The sequence below is a fragment of the Balaenoptera acutorostrata genome, chromosome 14 (genome assembly GCF_949987535.1).
Source record: "Balaenoptera acutorostrata chromosome 14, mBalAcu1.1, whole genome shotgun sequence".
Lineage (NCBI taxonomy): Eukaryota > Metazoa > Chordata > Mammalia > Artiodactyla > Balaenopteridae > Balaenoptera > Balaenoptera acutorostrata.
The window spans coordinates 16,281,645-16,304,711 of record NC_080077.1 but is presented as its reverse complement, the minus strand read 5'-3'; the positions used below and the strand labels follow the sequence as shown (position 1 = coordinate 16,304,711).

At 47.3% G+C, this 23,067-nt stretch overlaps 2 protein-coding genes across 2 annotated transcripts; both read right to left on the bottom strand.

Annotated features, from left to right (window-relative positions):
- Nucleotides 1-1,622: 1,622 nt before the first annotated feature.
- On the bottom strand, nucleotides 1,623-5,897 carry LOC103018930 (uncharacterized). The gene is given in 6 exon segments (XM_007198451.2): nucleotides 1,623-1,945; nucleotides 2,359-2,499; nucleotides 3,160-3,294; nucleotides 3,297-3,417; nucleotides 4,576-4,742; nucleotides 5,524-5,897. Coding segments are annotated over 6 exon segments (816 nt in total). The 5' UTR covers nucleotides 5,690-5,897; the 3' UTR covers nucleotides 1,623-1,859.
- Nucleotides 5,898-5,907: 10 nt separating this feature from the next.
- On the bottom strand, nucleotides 5,908-20,807 carry LOC103010770 (UL16-binding protein 2). Its single transcript, XM_057528190.1, is given in 10 exon segments — nucleotides 5,908-6,174; nucleotides 6,954-7,058; nucleotides 7,403-7,568; nucleotides 12,220-12,332; nucleotides 12,335-12,357; nucleotides 12,997-13,239; nucleotides 13,242-13,271; nucleotides 13,510-13,603; nucleotides 13,605-13,774; nucleotides 20,750-20,807. Coding segments are annotated over 10 exon segments (1,269 nt in total).
- Nucleotides 20,808-23,067: the final 2,260 nt, after the last annotated feature.

The following is a 23,067-nucleotide window of genomic DNA, read 5'->3' as shown; positions in this document are numbered from 1 at the left end:
AGTTCAGGCAAAGTAGCAGTCACACAATCTCCTCCCCTTTCTCAGGCTCTGAAGACCAGGGAGACCTGTTGGGGAACCCACACCAGGAACAGGGATCTTCCAGCTTTAGGTAAGGTCCCAGGCTCACATTTTCAGTTCCCTGTTGTAGGCACTCTTGAGCTGTCCCCACCCTTCCCTACCCTACCAACCCAGCTCAGCCGTGGACACCACTTCATCATCATCTTAGCGTCACCTCTCTCTGGAGCCAGTCCTGCTGTAACTGGTTCACTCAGAGCCCTGTAGGAGGGGTCAGGAAAGAGGCTTGCTGCCAGGAATGCAGCACCAGGGATGAGCCAGGAACTGTGGACACCCTTAACATTTTTGTGTGTGTGATAAAATATGCATAACAGAATTTACCATCTTAGCTATTTTTAAGTATACAGTTCAGTGATATTAAATACATTCACATTACTGTGCAATCATTACCCCCATCCTTCTCCATAGATCTTATCACTGTAAAACTGTAACTCTGTACCCATTAAACATTAACTCCCATTTCCCCCTCCCCTTAACCCCTGGCAACAACCTTTCTATTTTCATAAAATCTATTTTATGATTTTGTCTACTCTAAGTATCTCATATAAGTGGAATCATACGGTATTTGTCTTTTTATGACTGGCTTATTTCACTTAGCAGAATGTCCTCAAGGTTCATCCCTGTTGTAGCATGTCAGAATTTTCTTCTTCTTTTCTTTTTTTTTAGAATCTTTTTCTTTTTAGGGCTGAAAAATATTCCATTGTATCTACATAACACATTATTCTTATTCATTCATCCATCAGTGGACACTTGGGTTGCTGCCACATTTTACCTATTGTGAATAATGCTGCTATGAACATAGGTGTACAGATATCTCTTTGAGACCCTGCTTTCAATTCTTTTGGGTACATACCCAGAAGTGGAATCGCTGGATCATATGGCAATTCTAGTTTTAATTTTTTGAAGAACTGCCATATTGTTTTCCATAGCAGCTATATCATTTTACATCCCCATCAAAAAATGCACAAAGTTTCCAATTTCTCCACAACCTCGTTATGTTCTTTGCTATTTTCTCTTTTTTTAATGGAAGCCATCCTAATGGGTGTGAGGGGGAATCTCACTGCAGTTTTGATTTCTATTTCCCTAATGATTAGTGATGTTGAGCAATTTTCATGTGCCTATGGTATATCTTCTTTGGAGAAATGTCTGTTCAAGTCTTTTGCCCATTTTTCAATCAGCTTGTTTGTGTTTTTGTTGTTGAGTTTTAGGAGTTTTCTATATATTCTGGATATTAATCCCTTATCAGATATATGATTCACAAACATTTCCTCCCTTTCAGTGGGTTGCCTTTTTACTCTTTCGATACTGTCTTTCCATGTGCAAAATTTTTAAATTTCATGAAGTTCAATTTGTCTATTTTCTTCTTTTGTTGCCTGCGTCTTTGGTGTCATGTCCAAGAAATCATAGCCAAATCGAATGTCGTGAAGCTTTTGTCCTATGTTTTCTTCTAAGATTTTATAGTTTTATTAGGTCTTATATTTAAGTCTTTTGTGCATTCTGAATGAATTTTTGTGTACTGTGTTAGGTAACGGTCTAATACAACTGGGCACACAGAGCTCTCTTTTATTTCAGGTGCTGATCCTCCCTTTGATGGGAAGGCCTATGAGACACAGTGGAGAGGCTCCTCCCAAAGGTACAGGAAGGTGGTTGGACACGTTTCCTTTCCACTTAACTGCTGCAGTAAGAGCTCATCAACAGCCGTGGAAAGCAAGGGGTTCTTTACCTTCTTGGTAAACCCACCTCTGAGTAGAAGATAATATACTAGATCAGCAGCCAGACTGTCATCAAGGGTCAGTTTTTTCCACCAAGGGTTGGTCTAACATTTCCACCTTCTCCTGGTCCAGGGAAGAAACATCAGATGATGGAATGGCTGTTAGAACATCAGGTAAATTGTTGAACTAAATCACTCTATCATCAGAGAATAAAAAATGTTTTCATCAGAAGACGGGGGAACCCTGGGTACCACCTCAGCAAGACAACACCCCCCCCAACATTTTGAGATCTTAGACCCTGCCCGCCCCCTCCCCCCCACAGGAGTGGATGCCTGGTTTCCCCTCCCCTCACTGCACTGTCCTGCTGCCCATACCAGCCTCTTCTACCCCAACAGCCGAGTAATCCCCAGCCCTACTGGGAAGTGCGGGGGCCCAAGACTGAGAAAGTGCAGCATTTCTAGGTAGAGATGGGTCAGTGGGCAGGCGCTTGGGTGAGACCCGTGGCTCACCTCTCCCAAGTCCTTAGCAGAACATGACAGGCCCAGGAGCCAGAGGCCAGCCTGATTCTCACCTGCTGTGGTCCCTGATTTCTTCGTAAGTTTCATGATGACGAAGCCAATTAGGACGAAGCAGGTGAAAATCAATGGGATGATCCATTCAATTAATTGGATGGATTCAGACTGGTCATTATCTGGGGCATTTAATGGTGGTTCTAAAACAAACAATAAAGCAAAAGCCGTGTGAAACCTAAGAATACACCTTCCTCAGCAGCTACTGTCCCCAGACAGCACATGTCCCCCCCCACAAAGTTACTGACCCATTATGTGAAACTACTGGGGTAGGAAGATGAACAGGGGTTGTGCCCTGTCCTCACGGAGCTCATATTACTGCTGAGGGAGACAGCACGTGTCCATCTGATTATCATGCAGGTGGCCCTGTTTACTGTGGGGAGTTCTTTTTGAGGAGGACACATCTGGGGGTGCTGAATTCTGTCTGGGGAGGTGTGAGGGCTTCATTAAGTGACATCTGAGCTGGTTAAAGGATCACTACAACAGGAAGGAGAGAAGGCCTGGAAGCACAATATGTATACAGATCTGGGGACCATCTAGCAGTGCCGGGGGACTGGGTCATTGGTTAACGGGGAAGGGGGCTCCTTCCTGTGCTGAGGGAGGTGGGCTAGGAGAGGAGGATGCTGGGAAATCCTATGCTATGCCTGTCACTGATTCTCCAGACAGGAAGTCCACCAAGAGATCAATCACTCCATCCATCCATCATATTTTCAATCGCACACACATATGTGCTCACATCCACACAGGGAAGGCACTAGACCTTTGAAGAGAGCTACCATCTCCTCCACACCCAGCTCAGTTACCCGTGGGTTCTGGTTCCAGCATGCTCTCCCAGTGTACTAGGAATTGTCTAAACCAGTGACTGCAGTCTCCTGTTGAGATCTTCCTAAAACACTCTGCCACTTCCTGGTTCTCCCACTCCTCCTTGACCACTGTGGCTCAGGATTGATGACTGTCCAGTTCACGTTCATCGCGTCAAGGAGGGCTGTGTGTCTGTTGATGCTGAAGTCCAAGGATGCACCAGTGCATCGCTCTGCTTCGCGCTGACAACACAGCTTGACCTGCAGGGTGGGCGGATCTGTGTCCCCTCACAAAGAAGCATCCTGGACTGTCCACAGCCCGTCCTCCCCCCGTAGCTCAAGTGTGTCTCTGCACATCTAGAGGCCTGTGCGCTTCTGTCCGTGACTTGCCCTCTCCTGCCCATCAGGTCCACCAGGTCTCTCAGGTTGGACCGTGTTCCGTTCTTTCACACGAAGCTCCTTCCCTGCACGTGCTCTGCTCCTTCCCCTCTCTTGCTGACTGTCTCCAGCTACCCACCCCCTTCCCGTACTTACCCCTGGTCTCCCTTTTGTCCAGTGTGATGACAGGCAGGACCATCCTGAGCTCTCGCCCCACTTCTCCCAGCATTTGGCTCAATTCTGTCTATGCTTTGGTGGCATTTACCTCCTCCCCCAGGAGACCCAAAGGTTTGACCTTGCTTCTGTCACTGTCATACTGGAGGAAAGGCTTTGTGTCCACTGAGCTCTGGACTTCACACCAGGGCTGCCCAGGTCTGGACTGAGATCTGACAGTGAGGTCGAGGCAGAGCGAGGGAGCATCCACGAGAGAAAAACACAGGTGTGTCCCCGGAGACTCCCCACGAGGGGCCTGGCTGCAGAGGGAGGGGCCTCCATCCCAGACCCCCTCCATCTGCTGCATCCTTAGTCCTGCCTCACCTTTAACTGTCTGAGGTTTAAACACTTTGATGCCACCATGGACCCCTTGGGTGCACATAGGAGGATTTATCTGACAAATCTTTTTAGCGTCATGTACCAACTGTTGAGATACCAAAAATACAAGACAGTGTCTGTACTCCAGGGACTTAAAATCTACCTGAACAGACAGGACTTTCAAAAAAAGGGAAAAAAGACACCATAGGACGACACATGCCACATTGATGATGGGTCCCGGGTCATCAGGAAAGGCTTCCCGGAGTAGGAGGTGGGACTTGGCAGGAGAGGGAGAGCTGCCACATGAGCACAGGTCAGGCACCCTGCCTTAGGCTGGGGTCCCCACACCTCCGGGGCAGCCAGTCCAGCTAAACCACACCCTCACCATCCTAAGAGCACTGTGAACAGGTGCCTACCACTGTGGAGCCCTTTCCATTCCTGCCCGCCTCCCATCCTGCCCCTCCCCAGCCAGGTCTCCAGATCCCAGGACACTCACTGCCCAGAGTCTACCTGGGTTCTATCAGCAGCAGTATCAGCAAAAGAAGACCTGTAGTGTGAGCCAGAGGCATTCCTCCCGGCAGTTTTAGGAGAGTAACCCGCAAAAGGTAGCCTGGCGTGTATCTGTACCTCCATCTCTGAGCACCACCCAAAGTCTTCAGTCCAAGACTGAGGAAGCCCTATTGAAAAACAATGCAAAGAACAACTACATCAAGAGAGCATTTTGCAAGTATTCGAAATCTAATTCTTCCTTTTTTTTTTTTTAAAGTGATGATATTTAAAAAAAAAACAACTCACTTTAGGACTTCCCTGGTGGCGCAGTGGTTAAGAATCCACCTGCCAATGCAGGGGACACGGGTTCGAGCTCTGGTCTGGGAAGATCCCACATGCCACGGAGCAACTAAGCCTGTGTGCCACAACTGCTGAAGCCTGTGTGCCACAACTGCTGAAGCCCATGCGCCACAACTACTGAAGCCCGTGCGCCTAGAGCCCGTGCTCCGCAACAAGAGAAGCCACCACAATGAGAAGCCCGCGAACCTCAACGAAGAGTAGCCCCCGCTCGCCACAACTAGAGAAAGCCCGTGCGCAGCAACGAAGACCCAACGCAGCCAAAACTAAATAAATAAATAAATTTTTAAAAAATTCACTTTAAATGACCTACCCCCCTTCACCCCCCCAGAAAAACCCCGTTTTGTGGCGTGAGCAAAACTGCTGGGGGTTATGATCTCCTCTTCCCTCATTCCACCAACCACTTCCTCCTCTAACCTTCCAACGAACTTCCTCTCCCCTTCTCCCCGCTGCCTCTTTTGCCTCCCTTTCCCATCTCTCCCTTCCTCGTCCCACATTTTCTCCCACCTCCAGTCTCCATCCTAACCTCTCCAACTTTCTCTTTAACGATTAAGATTCACTCTCACCAAGTGCACCCCAGTGTTAATCAAGCTAGCTGCAGGCAGAGCGCACCTGGTCTATCACCGAAGGCGGGTGCGCAATAGAGTCCAACCGTCCTGTTGGAGCCCAGACTCGAGAAAAGCTGGGACGTTATCACTAGCTTCTGTTCTTTGCACGTTGCAAACTCCTCCAAGGCCACTGGAGGAGCAAGCTCAGAGCAAGGGTGTAGGAATTTCATTCCTTTCTTATCAACCAGCAGCCCCCAACCTCTCCCGCCTGGCAGTTCCCCTCGTCCTCCGCATCTCTCCCCTCACCCCACCCTCTTCGCTCCGGCCATCCCCCGCGCGGTTGGCTAAACACAGCGGTCTCAGGGGTGGTGGCTTGGGGATGGCGGGATAGGACTGAACCCTTGGGGGACCCGCCGTGGGGTCCACTCGCCGCGCACTCCTTCCCTTCTCACCCGTCTCCGGGGCCGAGCGCCTGCGATCGGTGGGGCGCGGTCCTCGCCTGCCCGGTCCACCCAACGCTGCTTTCCCAGCTTGAGGCTGTCGCTGTTTGCAAGCACAAGAGAAGTTCCGAAAACTCTCTCCTCGGGGTTTTCAGTTTGAATCCCTCAATCTTCTCTCGAATGTCTGTCTCCCCGACGTCCCGCCGCCCCGGCTCGGCCGGAGCTCGGCCGGCTGCGTCCCGAGCGGCGTCGAGGGGGAGCGGGACCCGCCGCGGCTACAAAGAGGAGCCCGGGCCGAGGTCCCGCGCTCCGGGGAGGCTCGCGGGGCCGGGAACAAACAGCCTCTGGGCGACGTGGGAGGAGCCGGGCCGCGGAGCCGGGTGAGCGAGGTGTCTGCGCCGAGAAGGGACGGGGACGCAGGGCGACCACGAGCTTCCTTCCTCTTGCCAACCTGGGCGGGATTTGGGGACCCGGGACTGGAGACCGAGAGCTACTTCTCGCCAATTACTCTCCACAAGCAGCTCAGGGAGAAAAGGTTACAACCTCACTGCGCGTTTCCCACGGAGGCCAGCTGACTTCCGGGTCGGCTCCGCCCTATTTCCTAGAACTCCGGCCCCGCCCCCCACGCTTCCTAATCGGACGTTCCTCCCCACCCACCTGGCAGCGGCCACAGGGCAGTCGTTCTTGGGTGGCGTTCATTGTAAGTCCAACTAAATAAATAGATACAATAAATAAATAAAAGTGCATGGCACCGGACATCTAATTTATTCTTCCGACTGCCCCTCCCCGCTTTCGGTTCCATGAATCTCACCGCCCTTCTAGGTCGTCTGTGGTCAAGGCCAGGACAAGTCAGAGGGGGCAGGGCACCACCCACTCTCTCTAGCAACATTCCCTCCCTGCTCGTCATCCACAGTGGTCCCCACATTCATCTTGAACCTCCAGGGTCCCAGGCACACGGGTCTTCCCCAGCACACATGCACCCCTCACTTCACACTGCCGCTGTGTATTGGTTTGATGCAAGAATGATGTAAGATACGTCAGAGTGTCGTCTCACCGGCTGTGGTTCATCAGCACTTTTTAGCTCATCTGCCGTGGGGCTCCGCTGGTGACTTGTCATGAGAACATGTGGAGAAGCCACCATGGCAAAGGGACAGTTCGACTGTAAATACCGAGAATTCGCGAGGAGTATCCCAGAGTTCCAGCCCGGGCAAAAGCTACCCTTTGCTAATCTAGCTTTTCCTTAAATTGTCTGTTTCCATGAGAAATCTAGCAGAATCAGTGGTTCTGCTTTCACTCTTCCTCCATGTTATGTAATGTTTTGATATTTGTATATATTGTGAAATGAAAACCATAACCGTTTAGGTAACAACCATCACCACACGTAGTTAAAATTTTTTCCTTTTGGTGAAAACTGCTGAGATCTACTCTCTTAGCACTTTTCAAATATATTGATACAATCCAGTTGTCCCTCGGTATCCACTGGGGATTGGTTCCAGGACCCACCTGGGATACCAAAATCCTCTGGTGCTCAGGTCCCATAGACAGCCCTCCGTATCCACGATTCCTCATTGGAGGATTCAACCAACCCCGGACTAAACCAACGGCAGATCGAGTAGTACTGTATTTATTGAAAACAATCCGAGTTAAAGTGGTCTCACAAAGTTCAAACCTGTGTTGTTCAGGGGTCAACTGTACAGTCTGATTAACTATACTCACCATGCTGTACATTACATCCACAGGACTTATTTATTTTATAGCTGGAAGTTTGTACTTTTTACTGTCTTCACCCCTTTCTCCCATCCTCCCCAATCCCCACCACTGACAATCACCACCACTATGTTCTATCTATGAGTTTTTTTAAAAAATTCTTTTTTGGTTCCACAATCACGATAATACGATATTTGTCTTTCTCTTTCTGGTTTCTTTCACTTGGCCTAATGCCCTCAAGATCCTTCCATGTTGTCACAAATGACAAGATTTCCTTCTCTGTTATGGAGGAATACTATTCTGTTATGTGAATATATATATCACTTTCGTTCACCATTCATCCATCAGTGGACACTAGGCTGCTGTAAGTAGTGCGGCTCTCACCCAAATTTGCCTGTTGCTCATGCCTTGTGTTCCGCTGTCTCCACACCACCCCAACAAGGGCCCCTCCCAAAGGGAGAAGCTGGCTTGCCTCAGGCCTGATTTTGCAAAATCCCTTTAAGCATCAACAGGCCATAAACCTTGGTGTGGGCTTCTGTCCTTTCCCACAGGCTTTTGACGGTTTTGAGGAGTTATCAGAACTCAAAGCTGAGCTTGCCAAAGTAACTGTGTTCAAGCAGTATGAAACCTTTGTCCTGGTTAATTTTATATGTCAACTTGACTAAGCTAAGGGATACCCTTAGAGCTGGTAAAACATGATTTCTGGGTTTGTCTGTGAGGGTGTTTCTGGAAGACATTAGCATTAGAATCTTCACAGAGAGAGAGAGTTGTTCTGTATGTCGTTGTACTTGAGGTGTGTTCATGGGAAAAGGGAGCTCAGGGCTTCCTATTCGGCCATCTTGATCTTGCTTTTGTGTGATTGATGATCTTTGATGTTACCACTGTAGTTGTTTTGGGGAGCCAGGAACTGTGCCCATATCAGATGGCAAACTTAAGCGATATATGTTGGGTGTGTTCTGACTGCTCCACTGACCTTCCCTTCCCTCACCTCGGACCTCCTGAGTCCCTGAGACACAACAATATTGAAATTAGGCCAATTAATAACCTTACAGTAGGCTCTCAGTGTCCAAGTGAAAGGGAGAATCATGCATCTCTCACTTTAAATCCAAAGGTAGAAATGGTTAAGCTTTTGAAGAAGGCATGTCAAAAGCCAAGGCAGGCCAGCAGCAAGGCCTCTTGTGCCAGTCAGCCAAGTTGTGACTGCAAAGGAAAAGTTCTTAAAGCAAATCAAAAGTGCTACTCCAGTGAACACACAAATGATAAGAAAGCAAAACAGCCTTACTGCTGGTGCGAAAAAAGTTTTACTGGTCTGAATAGAAGATCAAACGAGCCACAACATTGCCTTAAGCCAAAGTCTAATCCAGAACAAAGCCCTGACTCTCCTCAATTCTATGAAGGCTGAGGGAGGTGAAGAAGCTGCAGAAGAAAAGTGTGAAGCTGGCAGAGGTTGGTTCATGAGGTTGAAGGAACGAAGCCCTCTCCATCACATAAAAGTGCAAAGTGAAGCAGCAAGGACTGATGTCAATTTGCAGACGTAGAGAATGGACTTGAGGACACGAGGAGGGGGAAGGGTAAGCTTGGACGAAGTGAGAGAGTGGCATGGACATATGTACACTACCAAATGTAAAATAGTAGCTAGTGGGAAGCAGCCGCATAGCACAGGGAGGTCAGCTCGGTGCTTTGTGGCCCCCTAGAGGGGTGGGATAGGGAGGGTGGGAGGGAGACGCAAGAGGGAGGGGATATGGGGATATATGTGTACGTATAGCTGATTCACTTTGTGATACAGCAGAAACTAACACACCATTGTAAAGCAATTATACTCCGATAAAGATGTTAAAATAAATAAATAAATAAATAAAATGCTGTCAATTATATGAATGTGTAAGGGTATCCCAGTGTTTTTTTTTTGACATGTTGGTTATTTGGGATATGTTCAGTCTCTTCACAAGCTTACTCACCATCTGTGAACTACTCAAGCATTTGCCCAAAACTTAGGAGAGTTTAACTTATTCTTATTTATTTGTAGGAGTTCATTATTTATTCTGAATATGATCCTCTACCCATGGGGAAATAAAACAACTTTTCGAAGTAGACGTGTTTGTGCTGTGAAGACTGACTTCTCCCTGGAGAAAGGGAGGTCAAGGCGGAGGAATCACAGGAGAGTCACCGGTGAGGGGGACGGGGATCTGGGCACAATCGAAAGAAATCTCATTGTTTAAATTCCAGAATATATATTTGCATCCAGGGTATGTGGATAATGTCTGAGACAGACAGCTGGACTGCATGTTACTTTAAGAGCAATCCTTGCATTCTCTGTTTCCACAAGAAATGTAGCAGAATCACCGGTTATATTTAATCCTATAACACGGAGAATGGTGAAATGCCATGAATTCTCTCCTGGATTATAAAACAGAAATCTGAAGTAATTAAGTTTTTTGCAATATAGAGATATTGATTTAAATATCAGTATAGTGTAATAAATTACTAAGGGAAACAGTCATAAATAAAATTTTGTTCTTTTTTTTTAATTCGAGTATAATTGCTTTACAATGCTGTGTTAGTTTGTGCTGTACAATGAAGTGAATAAGCTATATGTATACATATGTCCCTTCCCTCCTGGACCTCCCCTCCCCGCCGCCTCCCCGCCATCCCACCCCTCTAGGTCATCACAGAGCACCAAGCTGATCTCCCTGTACTATAAAGCAGGTTCCCACTAGCTATCTATTTTACACATGGTCGTGGATGCCAATCCCAATCTCCCGATTCATCCCACCCTCCCCTTCCCCCCTGTGTCCGCACGTCTGTTCTCTACCTCTGCATTTCTATTCCTGCCCTGCAAATAGGTTCATCTGTACCATTTTTCTAGATTCCACATATATGCGTTAATATACGACATTTATTTTTCTCTTTCTGACTTACTTCACTCTGCTGATAATACACTGAGGTTGTTTCTCTGGACATAGAAAGAATCCCTGAAGTCCTGTAATAGCAGATGATATTTTTCTTGCAATATCATCATTTGCAAGAACGAGGTCACGATGCAGAGAAGAGTCTGATTTTGCACAAACTAGAAGAAGATGGAAAGTGTCCTGTTTGTGGAGATATCTTGTTCAAGCAGTTGAACGTTTCAGTGCAGGGATTCCATCACTTAGCACCAAGAGAAAGTGGCAAAATATGTTTGAAAAAAAAAAGATGCTGAGTAAGATGTTCACCAGATGTGATAAAGGCCACGAGATGGTGCTTCTACTGTGTCATCGGGATGGGACGGCAGACTCGGGATTCATAGGGTCTGATCTCCTGGGGTCTAAGGCAGGAACAGCAGGACATCAGAGGCGGCCAAGCAAAGGCCAAGTCCCTGAGGGAGACAGAGCACCTGTCTGAAGGCTTCATGGGAGCACCGTCAGCCTTCAGAAAAGAAAGAGGTGTTGGTCCACAGGGCGGAGGCAATACCGTCACCTTCCTGGGGCTGCCCTTCCCCAGTCCCTCCCCACCTCCAGCCCCGCCCTCACTGAGGGGCATGTATGTCCTCCGTCCCCCACCTCCACCCTGGGTCGGGCAGCTTGTTCTCACCTCCTCTTTCCTTTCCTGCATCACAGAGTCAGCCCCAGGCCCTGCTACCACCCACTTAGGCTCAAGACTGAAGCCAGTAAGGACTCAATCTGCTCCCTTTACTCAGGTCCTGATCCTCCCTGAAGGAGGGCCTAAAGGACCCAGTGGCAGTTCCTGTGGAAGAGGGGCCTTGCATCCTCATGGCCTTGGGGAGGGCTGCAGGCAAACCTCCTTCTTTTCCCTCCTCTCCAGGCCTCTTAGCCAGCAGCACACCCAGCTCTCAGTATCAGGGTCCCGGCTGCACTCCATCTCTTCCTGGGAGCGTCCACCCCAGCTCAGTCCCACCCATCTCCCGAGTCACCTCTACTCTAGGCAGGGGCCGCTCAGTGACTGGGGCTCTGGGGTCCGCAGGAGGCTGGGGCCACGTGTGTGCAATGGGCTGAGCCAGAACTCCCGCCACTCCGCGGGGCACCGGCCCCTCCTAGTTCTGTCCTGCACGGTCTCTACTGTTGGCCTTGTGTCTTGCCTGCTGTGACCCAAGCGACTTCCTGTGAGAACAGGCCTTCGGAGTTGGGTCTGCAAAGGCCTTCCCGCCCCTTCCTCCTGGGCTGAGACCCCGGCCCCTCTCCTCTTAGCCCCCTGGATGCATCCCCTTTGCTTTGACGCATCACGTGGAGCCGCCATGCTGCTCTAACCCAATGTGAGTCCTGCCCACACTGTGTGTGCCTGCTGTCCCCTCACCACCTACCACTGGGCCCTGCCAAACCGGTGTCTGTGTTGAGTCAGGCAGACTTTGCTAAACTCTTTTATCATCAACAGGCCCTCAGCCTTCGTGGGGGCCTCTCCCCCTTCCCACTGTCATCTGACAGTGAGGAGCTATCGGAACTCAGGGCTGAGCTCGTCCGAGTGATTGCTCTCGAGTGATATGAGGTCTTATTCACCTGGCTTCATTTCCAGCGTGAGGAGGTTCAGTGAGGGGCAGGGGTTGGGCTGGGATTCACCTTCCCCCATCCTCACACCAGGCCAGGCGCCCCTTCCTTCCCTCTGAATTCCTCCCTCAGTACCTGTTCTTGTAGCGGACTCCACCCAGGATGCTAGTTGTGATGGACCAGGAGAGGACCACGGGGAGGATCCAAGTGATGGGCTTGATGGCTGTGGCCCTGGTCTGGGCTTTAGCGGGGGGGGGACCGTGGTGGGTGATGCTGCAAGGACAGGAAGAGTGAAAGCCCTTGTCCAGACCCCAAACTGAGGAGATCCCTCCTTAGCCCCCCGGCCCAGGTTCCCCTACTATGCACACAGTTCTCTTTCACCACGTGGCGGCCCCCGTGACAGGTCCTGAGGGGACATGGGGGGAGGGGATGAGCCATGTCCCCACGGGACTCAGACAGCTAATGGGGGAGCAAGGGTTCCAATATAGCCACTCACTCCTGCTGTGACAGAAGAGGAGGTGACACATGAGGATGGGAACAGAGAAGTCCTCTCACGAGCTGACGTTTGAGGTGCTATTGACAGATTTCCAGAAATGGAATAGGTGAGATTTAAAAAAAGATTCTGGAAAGAGGGAACAGTACGAAATAAATCTCTGAAATCAGAATGATGCCCTCATGTTTGGGGTCAGCAAGAATCCATGTTAAGTGGTCCCAAGACCTGTGCACTGAGGCAGGTGTCAGGAGGTGGGAAGAGGAAGGGAGGATGGTAGAACATGCCTGGGGCCATTGTTCTCCCAGGAAGAACCCACCTCGGATGGATCACTTTCCCAAACACAAACACACACACACACACAGGGGTGGGTCCATGTCCCCTTGAGAGGACTGCCACTTCCTCCTCCTCTTCTCACTTACCCCTTGTCTTCAACATTTTCTCCCAGTGCATCAAGAAATCCTGAAGCTAGGCCCTACAGTCTCCCATGGAGGTCTTCTTGAAGAACTCGGTCACAGCTCTGTCACTCTCCCGCTTCTCTTTCATCCGTCTGCTTCCAGAAGGAACCACTGTCCACTGTCCATTCTCTGAATCAAAGAGGAGCGACATCCGTCCGTTGAAGCCAGACTGCCAGGATCCACTGGTGCGTCCATCGTCTTCACACCACATGTCATCCTGCCCTGCGGGGTGACAGGGTCTGCCCCCAATGTGGGAAGGAGCTCAGTCCCTGGGCCTGACAAATTCTTTGCCCCCACCTGTGTCTGCCTCCCCTGGGCCCAGCTAAGCTGGCCCTGTTCTCTCCTCCAACGCCTGCCCTTTCCACTGGTCTACTAGGGAAGGACCAATATCCAACTTTATTTTATTTTTTACCCCCAAACAATGAATGCAGCGAAGTCCCCAGTCTGCTCCTCCTGCACTTGGACTTTCTAACTCACCCCTGGCCATGTGTTTCTCCGGGGTAACATCAGGCAGCTGCTCCTTGAGCCAGTCTCCGACATCTTTGAGTGTTTCCATCTGCCCTTGTTCAGGCCTTTGTGGCTTTCACCTCTTCACCCAGGGGACTCATGGATTGGATCTTAGCGCCACCACAATCATAGGAGAGAAAAACCTTTCCATCCACCTGGCCTTGAACCACACACCATGGTTGTCCAGGTCTGGGCTTAGGATGGACGGTGAAGTTGTAGCAAAGAGAGTGAACGTCTGTGAAGGCAAAACACAGGTGAGGTTGGGGGTGGGAGAGAAGGACCCATATACCCCCTTTACCGCAGTTATGGGACAGCAAAGTAAATCTGTGGGCCTGGGCTGGCAGAGCAAGGACTGCCCCGCTGGTTCCTCCCCCTCACCATATAGGCAGTGCCCCTCCCTTCCTTGAGGAGAAGGAGGAGGCCCCCGCCTGGCAGAAATCACACGTCCTGGATATGTCCCCTTGTCCACCAGGTCAGTACCCGGCATCAGTCAACACGTAACCTTTCCAGAGACGTGCCAGGCTGCTATGCGGGAAAAGCCTAGAGGCAGAGGATTGTCAGAATCTCGCTCAGTGTCCTGCGGGGAGATGGGGAATGTGTGGGGCTGCTCCCGAGGAAGCAGGATCGCAGCGGGGGTGGATAAGCACAGAACCCAAAGCTGGAGAAGGGAGTTTACAATTACGGGGCACAGGAGTCAGCAAGGCCTGGAGAGATGCTGCTGATCTGCTACCTGGCCCACATTGCATGAAAGAGAAAATCTAGAACTTCCAAGGAGTGTAGTAGAGGAGGGGATCAAAAGGCTCAGGGAGGTGAAGCTGCCAGGGCGGACGTGGTAGGAAAGGGCAGAAAAGTGTCCAGTCCACCCCGCTCGGTGGGAAAGCCTGAAGGACTCTGTCGAGCCTGTGAGGAAAGCATGGATGAGAAGCATCTCCAACAGCTCAAGGATGGCTCTTGCTGAAGGTCAGGAATGGGGGCAGAAGATGGTGTTCCCAATCAGCTTCCAGTTGTACTAGAGATGGAAAATGTGGAAATAGCAGATGCCAGGTGAGGGTGTTCTGAGTCAAGAGCAAAGCAGGTGCAATGGTCAAAGAGATTAAAGGGTTCCAATGCCAGCCAGGGCCTGACTGCAGAGAGTGTGATGCTGGCTAATAGCACAGAGCAATCCTAGAGGCAAACAGATGGGCGGCCAACCCGGATACCAACTGCTTGACTGAAAGAAATGAAACAGAGAGAGACAAACACAAGGCTGGATGATCAGAAGGCTGAAAGCAGCCATCCCAACGAAACATCCGATCCTTGCCCAGTTTCCAGAACTGAGCTGGTTGTCAGACCCAGAATCCATTACTAGAGAGAGAGAGAGAGAGAGAGAGACTTGCCAAGTTCCAGAAGGAGGGCCCTTTCATCACCACAGCAAGTGCAGAAGTCCTTCTGGCCTTCCCCGTCTTTGGAAGCCACATGGCCATTGACTCAGGTAAGTGGACCCTGGGAAGCAGAGGCTCCCGCCACGTTCATATGGGCCTAGTTTGTGACCAACATCGTGCCCCGGATCTGAAGCATCATCATGGCCCCCCCTGTTGTTGAAGTGATGCATGAGGGCCAGGTAAAGAATAGACATCTCTCCCAGGTCCTGCTTACAGGGGTGTCACTGGGTCTACAGATCCAACACAGTGCTCATTTCATATGCATTGGATTTGCAACAAGAATGGAAAATCTTTGTAGTCAGTAAATTACCGTGGGGTGAGGGCTACCATAGTAGTGATTTCCAAGTTCAAACTTCTGACACTGCCTCCTCATTCCCCAAACAGTATGTGTAAAACAATATCATATCCTGGAGGAAATGACAGAGATGAGAACCAACCTACAACCTCTCTGAGGCTGTAGGGATGTGGTCCCCATTCTATCTCCATTTAATTGCCAGTGTGACCCATAGATTTTCTGGAATGGTACATATGAAATATTTCAGGCTTTGCAGACCATAGGTCTCTGTTGCAACTGCTGTGCTAGCGCAAAAGCAGTCACAGACAATTGGTGAATGATGGGTGTGGCTGGACCTGCTTCTTGGGCAGATAACCCAGCGGAACCTATGACATTAGAGGTGTCTGTGGTAGGAAAAGTGCCACATGCAGTATATGGCATTTCCATTTGGATGCCCACAACACAGACCCCTTGTGCCCTGAAGCACGGCCATGCCACTTGCAGTGGGGAAAACCACAACATTTAAAAGTGGCTCCTGGTATGGTTCTGGGGCCTGGTAGAGATGAGGCCTCTGGTCATAGGATGTCAAGTGACCTTGCAACCCAGAGGTGCCCATTGTGATCTGGGCTCCTCAGCCCACTACTCATTAGGTCAGATGGGCTGAGTGGTCATAAGATAGAAATGATTCATCCCAATTGCTATGAGCGGGGCTCCAGGGAAAAAATAAGCTGCACCAGCAGGTGGTCCAGACCCCATACCAGAAATGCTGCACTACCACTCACCCTCTGGTCACACCTTTGGTCATGAATTGTCTCTCCTGGCACCTTGGACCAGGAAGGCACTCTACAGCACTCCCACGCCCTTAGCACATTCACTACAGCCAGGATAAGGCTCTTCAAACCCAGGCTGAGGACCTCCTCAGCGGGTTCACTGGCGGCGTGGCACCCACATCTGGGAAACTATATACCCTAAATCTGGGGTTGGCAAACTAGGACAGTGGTACATCTGGCCCCCCATTTGTTTGCGTGTTGTCTTTGGCTGCTTTTGCATTACGAAGATGGAGGTGGGTACAGAGACAGATACCAAAGGGTCTGCAAAGGTGAACATATTCATTATCTTCTGTTTACAGGAAAAGTTTGCAGAGTCTTTTCTAAATCAATAACCGTTATGATGTTTGTGTCCCCAGCAGGGGAATATATGGGTCTGGGACCAAAAGGTAGAAGCGGCGGGGTGCCCTTCCTCACCCTCATTCCCTGTGTCATACTTCGGGAAACTCTGCTTCCCCATCACACCTACTTTAGGAACTGTGGGCTTTACTTTTCAGTTTAGGAACTGAATGTGTCTTCAGGCAAGGGGATAAGATGCCAGCGTTTGGGGAAGTGAGCTCCGGGGCTGCACCTGTGGTTTCCCACTGGTAAAGTTCAAGGGCAGAAGCAATGGTGTGGAGAAGGTCTTGTGTGAGCAGATCAGGTGGGGGTGTGTGTATGCTTTTCAGGGTGTTTCTGGGAACCGTGGGGTGGGACTGCCTTGTCGTTCCCTGCACGGTTCAGGGGCTCCCACTTCCCGAGGGGCAGGCTGGGGCCTGGGGGGCTGCAGCAGTATTTCCTGCCACACCCTCTTCCCCTCTTCTCCCCGCTCCACATCCCCTCCTCCACACATCATTTTTTGCCAGATTTCTCTTATCTGGCCTTGGCCTTGACCAGAGGGTGACAACCAGCCCCTGAGAATTTTCCGAGGAGGAAGACCCTAAGGAGGGGAATGAGTAGGGGGTGGGGAAACCACTCTGCAAGAAGGGTTCCCAAACCCACGCAGGCGGGGTGCACCACCATCCCAGTCCTGGGTCGTAATGCATTCCCAGTCCTGACACTCTAAGGAACTGGATTCTCTCAGTGATCTACATGAGGTGGGAAGCTGATTCCTCCCAAGGCCTCTGGCACGAGCCCAGCTCTTCCACACTTGATTTCAGTCTTGTGAGGACCAGAGCAGAGAAACGAAGGAGCCAGCTCAGGCTTCTGTCCTACAGATAAGAAGTGTGTGAAAGTAAGTGTGTGTTGATTTAAGCAGTTGAGTTTGTGATGATGTGTTATGGCGGAAATAGAGAACTAATACACACACCTTCCCACTTAAATGAAAATTTGTCTGGATAGAAAACGCTAGGCCCAAAGCTCTTTTCCTTCAATACTTTGGAGATAAAGCTCCTTGGTCCTCCAGGATTGCTGTTGAGACTGCTGCCTATCTGTTTCCTTCTTACTTCTGCGGTTTCTCGGGGTTCATTTGGGGGAGGGAGCTGGAAGGCTGTGCTCACTGCCAGCTCTGACCAGTGATTTTGTGCTGTACTAGGCTGCCATCTAGTCTTGTGGGGGTGGGGGAAGGTTTTAAAACCTTTTTCAACCAATAGATCAATAGATGCACTCATAGGTGTGACAAGTTCATTGTTCTTCTTTTGTTCAGCTATTGTTAGTCTTCTCTCTTTCCATCTTTTATGTAAATCAATTATTGAGATATAATTTACAGACAGTACTCCCCTTCTTTTTGAATACAGGTAGCTTAAAGTCCTTTATCTTTGGGAGTATATTAGAAACATGTAGGCATTTGGCAAAATTGTAAGGCGTGTTCCCAGACTATGGAAGTAAAAGCAGATGAATGATACTACTTCAGCCATGAATCATCTTACCCACCTATAAATTCTATAGAGAATCATATTTCCAAGCAGTACTATTTTCAGGTTTGCAGAAGTGAAAAAGCTAGTGATTTTTCTCAGTGAATATGCTTGAGCTTTTAAACAAAGTGAATGCCAAAACTAGGTGAAGTCACCTCTACTTACTATCATTTTTATAGTTTATGAATTTCATAAAGTTAGCCCACATAATACTAGATTTATTACAAGTATGATAGATATTTTAAATGAAATACCCAATCCCTTTTAGTTATTGGAAACACATATTAATTCTATACTTTAAAAAATAAATAGCCACAGCCACTGGTGACAACATGGATGGACCTAGATGGTATTATGCTAAGTGAAATAAGTCAGACAAAGACAAATATTGTATGATTTCATTTACATGTGGAATTGAAAAAACAAAACAAACATAACAGAAACAGAGTCATAGATACAAAGAACAAACATATGGTTGCCACAGGGGGTGGAAGCATGAAAGAAGTAGGGGAGGGAGATTAAGAGGTACAAACCTGCAGTTACAAAACAAATGAGTCAAGGGTATGAAAAGTACAGTGTGGGGAATATAGTCAGTAGTATTGTAACATCTTTGTATGGCGACAGATGGTAACGACTTAACGACTTATGGTGATGATCATTTTGAAATATATAGAAATGTTCAATTACTATGTTGTGCACCAGGAACAAACATAGTGTTGTAGGTCAGTTATATTTGAAAAACAAACAAAATAACAAACTCATAAAAAAAGAGATCAGATTTGCGGTTACAAGAGGAAGGGGATGGGAAAATGGGGAGGGGAAAGGAGAGGGGGAATTGGATGAAGTTAGCCAAAAGGTACAAACTTCCAGTTATAAGTAAGTACCAGGGATGTAATGTACAACATGATAAATATAATTAACACCACCATATGTTATATGTTAAAGTTGTTGGACTTCCCTGGTGGCTCAGTGGTTAAGAATCCGCCTGCCAATGCAGGGGACACGGGTTTGAGCCCTGGTCCAGGAAGATCCCACATGCTGCAGAGCAACTAAGCCAGTGCGCCACACCTACTGAGCCTGCACTCTAGAGCCCAAGAGCCATAACTACTGAAGCCCACGTGCCTAGAGCCTGTGCTCTGCAACAAGAGAAACCACTGCAATGAGAAGCCCACGCACTGCAATGAAGAGTAGCCCCTGCTCACTGCAACTAGAGAAAGCCCCTGCACAGCAACAAAGACCCAACGCAGCCAATAAATTTATTTAAAACAGAAAGTTGTTAAGAGAGTAAATCCTGAGAATTCCCATCACAAGTAAAAAATATATTTTCCTTTTTTTCTTTTGTATCTAAATGAGATGATGAGTTTTCACTAAACTTATTGTGGTCATCATTTTATGGTATTGTAAGTCAAAGCATTATGCTGTACACCTTAAACTTACACATTGCTGTATGTCAGTTATATCTCAATAAAACTGGAAGAAAAAATAAAGAGGTTAACTCATTAAAAAAATATTGATAATTAAATAAAAAATAGCCACATTGTAGAAAACAGCATCCTCTAAAAACTGAACTCAGCTGAATTAATCAGATATTACTAGATAGTTGTAGGACTCTCACAGAAGCTTAATGAATAATTTAAAATAGTTCAAAATACATTTTTCGAGTATATCTGAACAGTGAATTATAGTAACACTTTGCCTTTGAGGAGAAATCATTAATTTTGGATTTAACATACAGAGTTGCACCATAGGAAAACATGTTAAGTCAGGAGAAGTGTACCTTTAAGAGTACAAATAAGCAATGCAAATACGTATTACCAGAGTTACCTCATGGGATGCTTAGACATTTCCTTGCAATATGAGCATTCTTCTGCCTAGAAGCTGCATAATTGACTGTCAGCTCTAGTGGGCAGATACCACATGACACAGTAACAGCAGAGCAAGAAAATCACAATTTTTTTCTGCTAGAAATCAAATGATTTCAAATCTTCTTTGGTGAAACATTTTGGTTAAAGCCCCTCCTCCCGCCAATGAACTAACAAACAAGGAACAAGGAACAAACAAGGAATAGCACCAAAGACGAACAACATTTAAACCTCTGATTTCTGCAATAATGGATGAAAATTGTCAACAGAAAGAAGTAATATTTATCTGGGAAGAAAAAGGTGTATGGCCGTAAAATGGAAAGCTAGTAATACACACTTTTCATGAAAATGTTTTGTTTTATTAGCAGGCATGTGCTAAACATTTTTTTTAATTAATTAATTTATTTTTGACAGCATTGGGTCTTTGTTGCTACACGCGGGCTTCCTCTAGTTGCGGCGAGTGGGGGCTTCTCTTTGTTGCAGAGCACGGGCTCCAGTAGTTGTGGCTCACGGGCTCAGTAGTTGTGGTGCACAGTCTCAGTAGTTGTGGCTCTTGGGATCTAGAGCGCAGGCTCAGTAGTTGTGGCACACGGGCTTAGTTGCTCCACGGCATGTGGGATCTTCCCAGACTAGGGCTTGAACCCGTGTCTCCTGCACTGGCAGGTGAATTCTTAACCACTGTGCCACCAGGGAAGCCCCATGTGCTAAGCATTTAATTACCCTTGTATTTAACTAATCAGATAATAATTTTGTTTTCCATTTTTTTCTGAGTTTTTTTCGTGTATATTACAAGACATTTTCTCTTATTTTTTCCCACAATATTGAGTGCTTAAAAAATTTGCTCCTGTCAGAGAATGCCATCCATTTAAATTACTATCAAAATATTTCTTAACTCTTCATAAAAATAAACCTTATCTCAAAGGAATGTGCTTGATTTCTCAAAGACTCCTTCGAAAGATTCCTTTTACCAAAGGTAACTTGAATTCTCCCTTACCTCTCTCTCTTTTGGTGAGGGCTGGGTCCTGGTCTTCATTCTGAGCCATAAGATTCATCTTTGCGATTATAATGCTTAGCTTCTCTGCATCCCCTCCTGGAAAACATTAAGCTGGTCACTGGCCCTTCATGGCTGAGTTTACTGCAAGTAATGCTCATTTTCTCACAAAACCAGGTTTACTCATTTGTTCCGTAGCCATTGGTGGGAAAGAGAATGGATTGGGTTGCAGCGTGAACAATCAAGACATGCCCTGGAACAGAAGAGGAGAAGGAGAAGAAAGATGAAAGAAGAGGAGGAAGCCTGAAATAGAATCCTATAAGTCATAAACAGGTTTTAGGTGGTGCACTGCTGTTACTCATGTGAAGAACACTTGCCCAGGAGTTCTTTGAGTGGTTTAATGCCATCTCCATGGGCTCTCTCCAGTGTGGGGGGAATCTTCCCTTGATATTTCTTGAAGACATTGTCTAAGACTTTCTCTCAGAGCTTAGGATTTGGTGGGGGAGTGGGGGTGGAAAGGAGTCTTTTCTATTTTCTACTTTGCTGTGAATTTCCCAGGAGGGAAAGAACCCAGAAAGCTACCTGCCCAGATGGGGAGAAGGGAAGATGGAAACATATAGAGAAACATCTAATGTTTATGTTGCCTCATTAAAGTCCACTCAGCGGACACAGGTCAGATTAGATTTTATTCTCTTGAAGTTTAAGCTGGATAAGAACACATGAGAACCATTCACTGCTGCCTTCCTATGTGTTCTAACTGGGTAAGATTCATGATGAATTATCCATCTTTAACTGAGAGATGGGATATTTTAGGTTTTGAGTTTGGGCTCTGAGTCTCCAAAGCAAGAGGGACATGTAACTCCTTTCTTAAAGCACAGCTGAGTTTACACGAGAGGGAAACTTATGAGGGCCAAACCTGAAAAGAGAATTGAAAGGCAGAGTGGTAAGCCAAGGGGGAACACTGTGGAAAGGCAGGGAAGGCAGGTGGAGGTTGCTGGCCTCAGGATGCTAGGGCTTTAGATTCTACTCCTATTCAGGGACCAGAGACCAGCCTATGGGCCCTATCAAGGTGAGGAGTTGGAACTGAGACACCATATAAAGCTGAGATAGAGTGAAAAGGTGAATTAGAAAAAACAAAAATTCAGGGGCACAGACAGACAACAATAAAAAGAGACAGCAGGCACACTTCTCTGTCTTGGCCTGGGTGCTCTGCGTAAAAACAAAGATAAGAAACTCTCCCCTGATAATTAATAACTGTAGGCTGTCCTTGACTGGCTTTAAGGTTAGAAGTTACTCTGCCTGACCCATTCAGGGATCTCCAAGCCACAAAGTTAACATAAAAATAATTCCTGCTAGTAGAGATCCATCTGTGTCTAGCAGAATCAAACGTAGTACTCCTCCAGAAGAGCACAGTCTCAGGTAGGCTGTTGACATTTCCCATAGATAAAGCCTGGCCAGAGAAAATCTCATGGTTTAAACTTACAGAACACATCAAGAGTCAAACCACAATAAGTGAAACAAACCAATCCAACACAGTAGGAGCTACAGATATTAGAACTATCAATAAAACTGGAATATATATATTTAAATCATAAAGGCATACAGGAAAGAATAAAAATCATTGCAAATAATGAGACACTATCAAAATAACCAGTTATCTTTCGATAGAACCAAACAGAACATCTAGCAATGAAAAATATTTTTGCTAAAATTAAAAACTCAACACACTGATGAACCAGCATATTAGACAAAGCAGGATAGAGATTCACTGAACTGAATGATTGAGCTGAAGAAATCAATCAAAATTCAGCAGAGAGTTTCATTCTGAAACGGAGAGAAAGGTATAACGATATGCATAAACAATGGGAAGGTTCAACCCACATCTAATAGGGCTTCCAAAAGCCGAGGAGAAAGAAAATGAGAGGGAATTTTCAAGGAGCTAATGGTTAAGAATTTTCCAGATTTTATGAAAGACCTTAGTTCTCAGTTTCTGGAAACAACAAATCCCAAGTAGGATATATAAAAATAAATTCATTATTAGGCACATTGTAGTGAAATTGCAAAATATCTTCAAGATCTTAAAAGAGAAAAACTTACAGGAGAAAAAATTTAAAAGCAACTATTGATAAAATATAGATTATCTTTAATGAAAAGACAATCAAATTGACAACAGACTTCGAGTCAGTTTTGAAAAATGATCAGCCATTATGTCTTCAAATATGACCTCTCTGTTTTCTTTTACCTCTCCCTTTAGGATTCAAGTGAAATGTGGGGTAAACCTCACTGTGTCTGCTTTGTCTCCTACTCTTTCTTCTGTATTT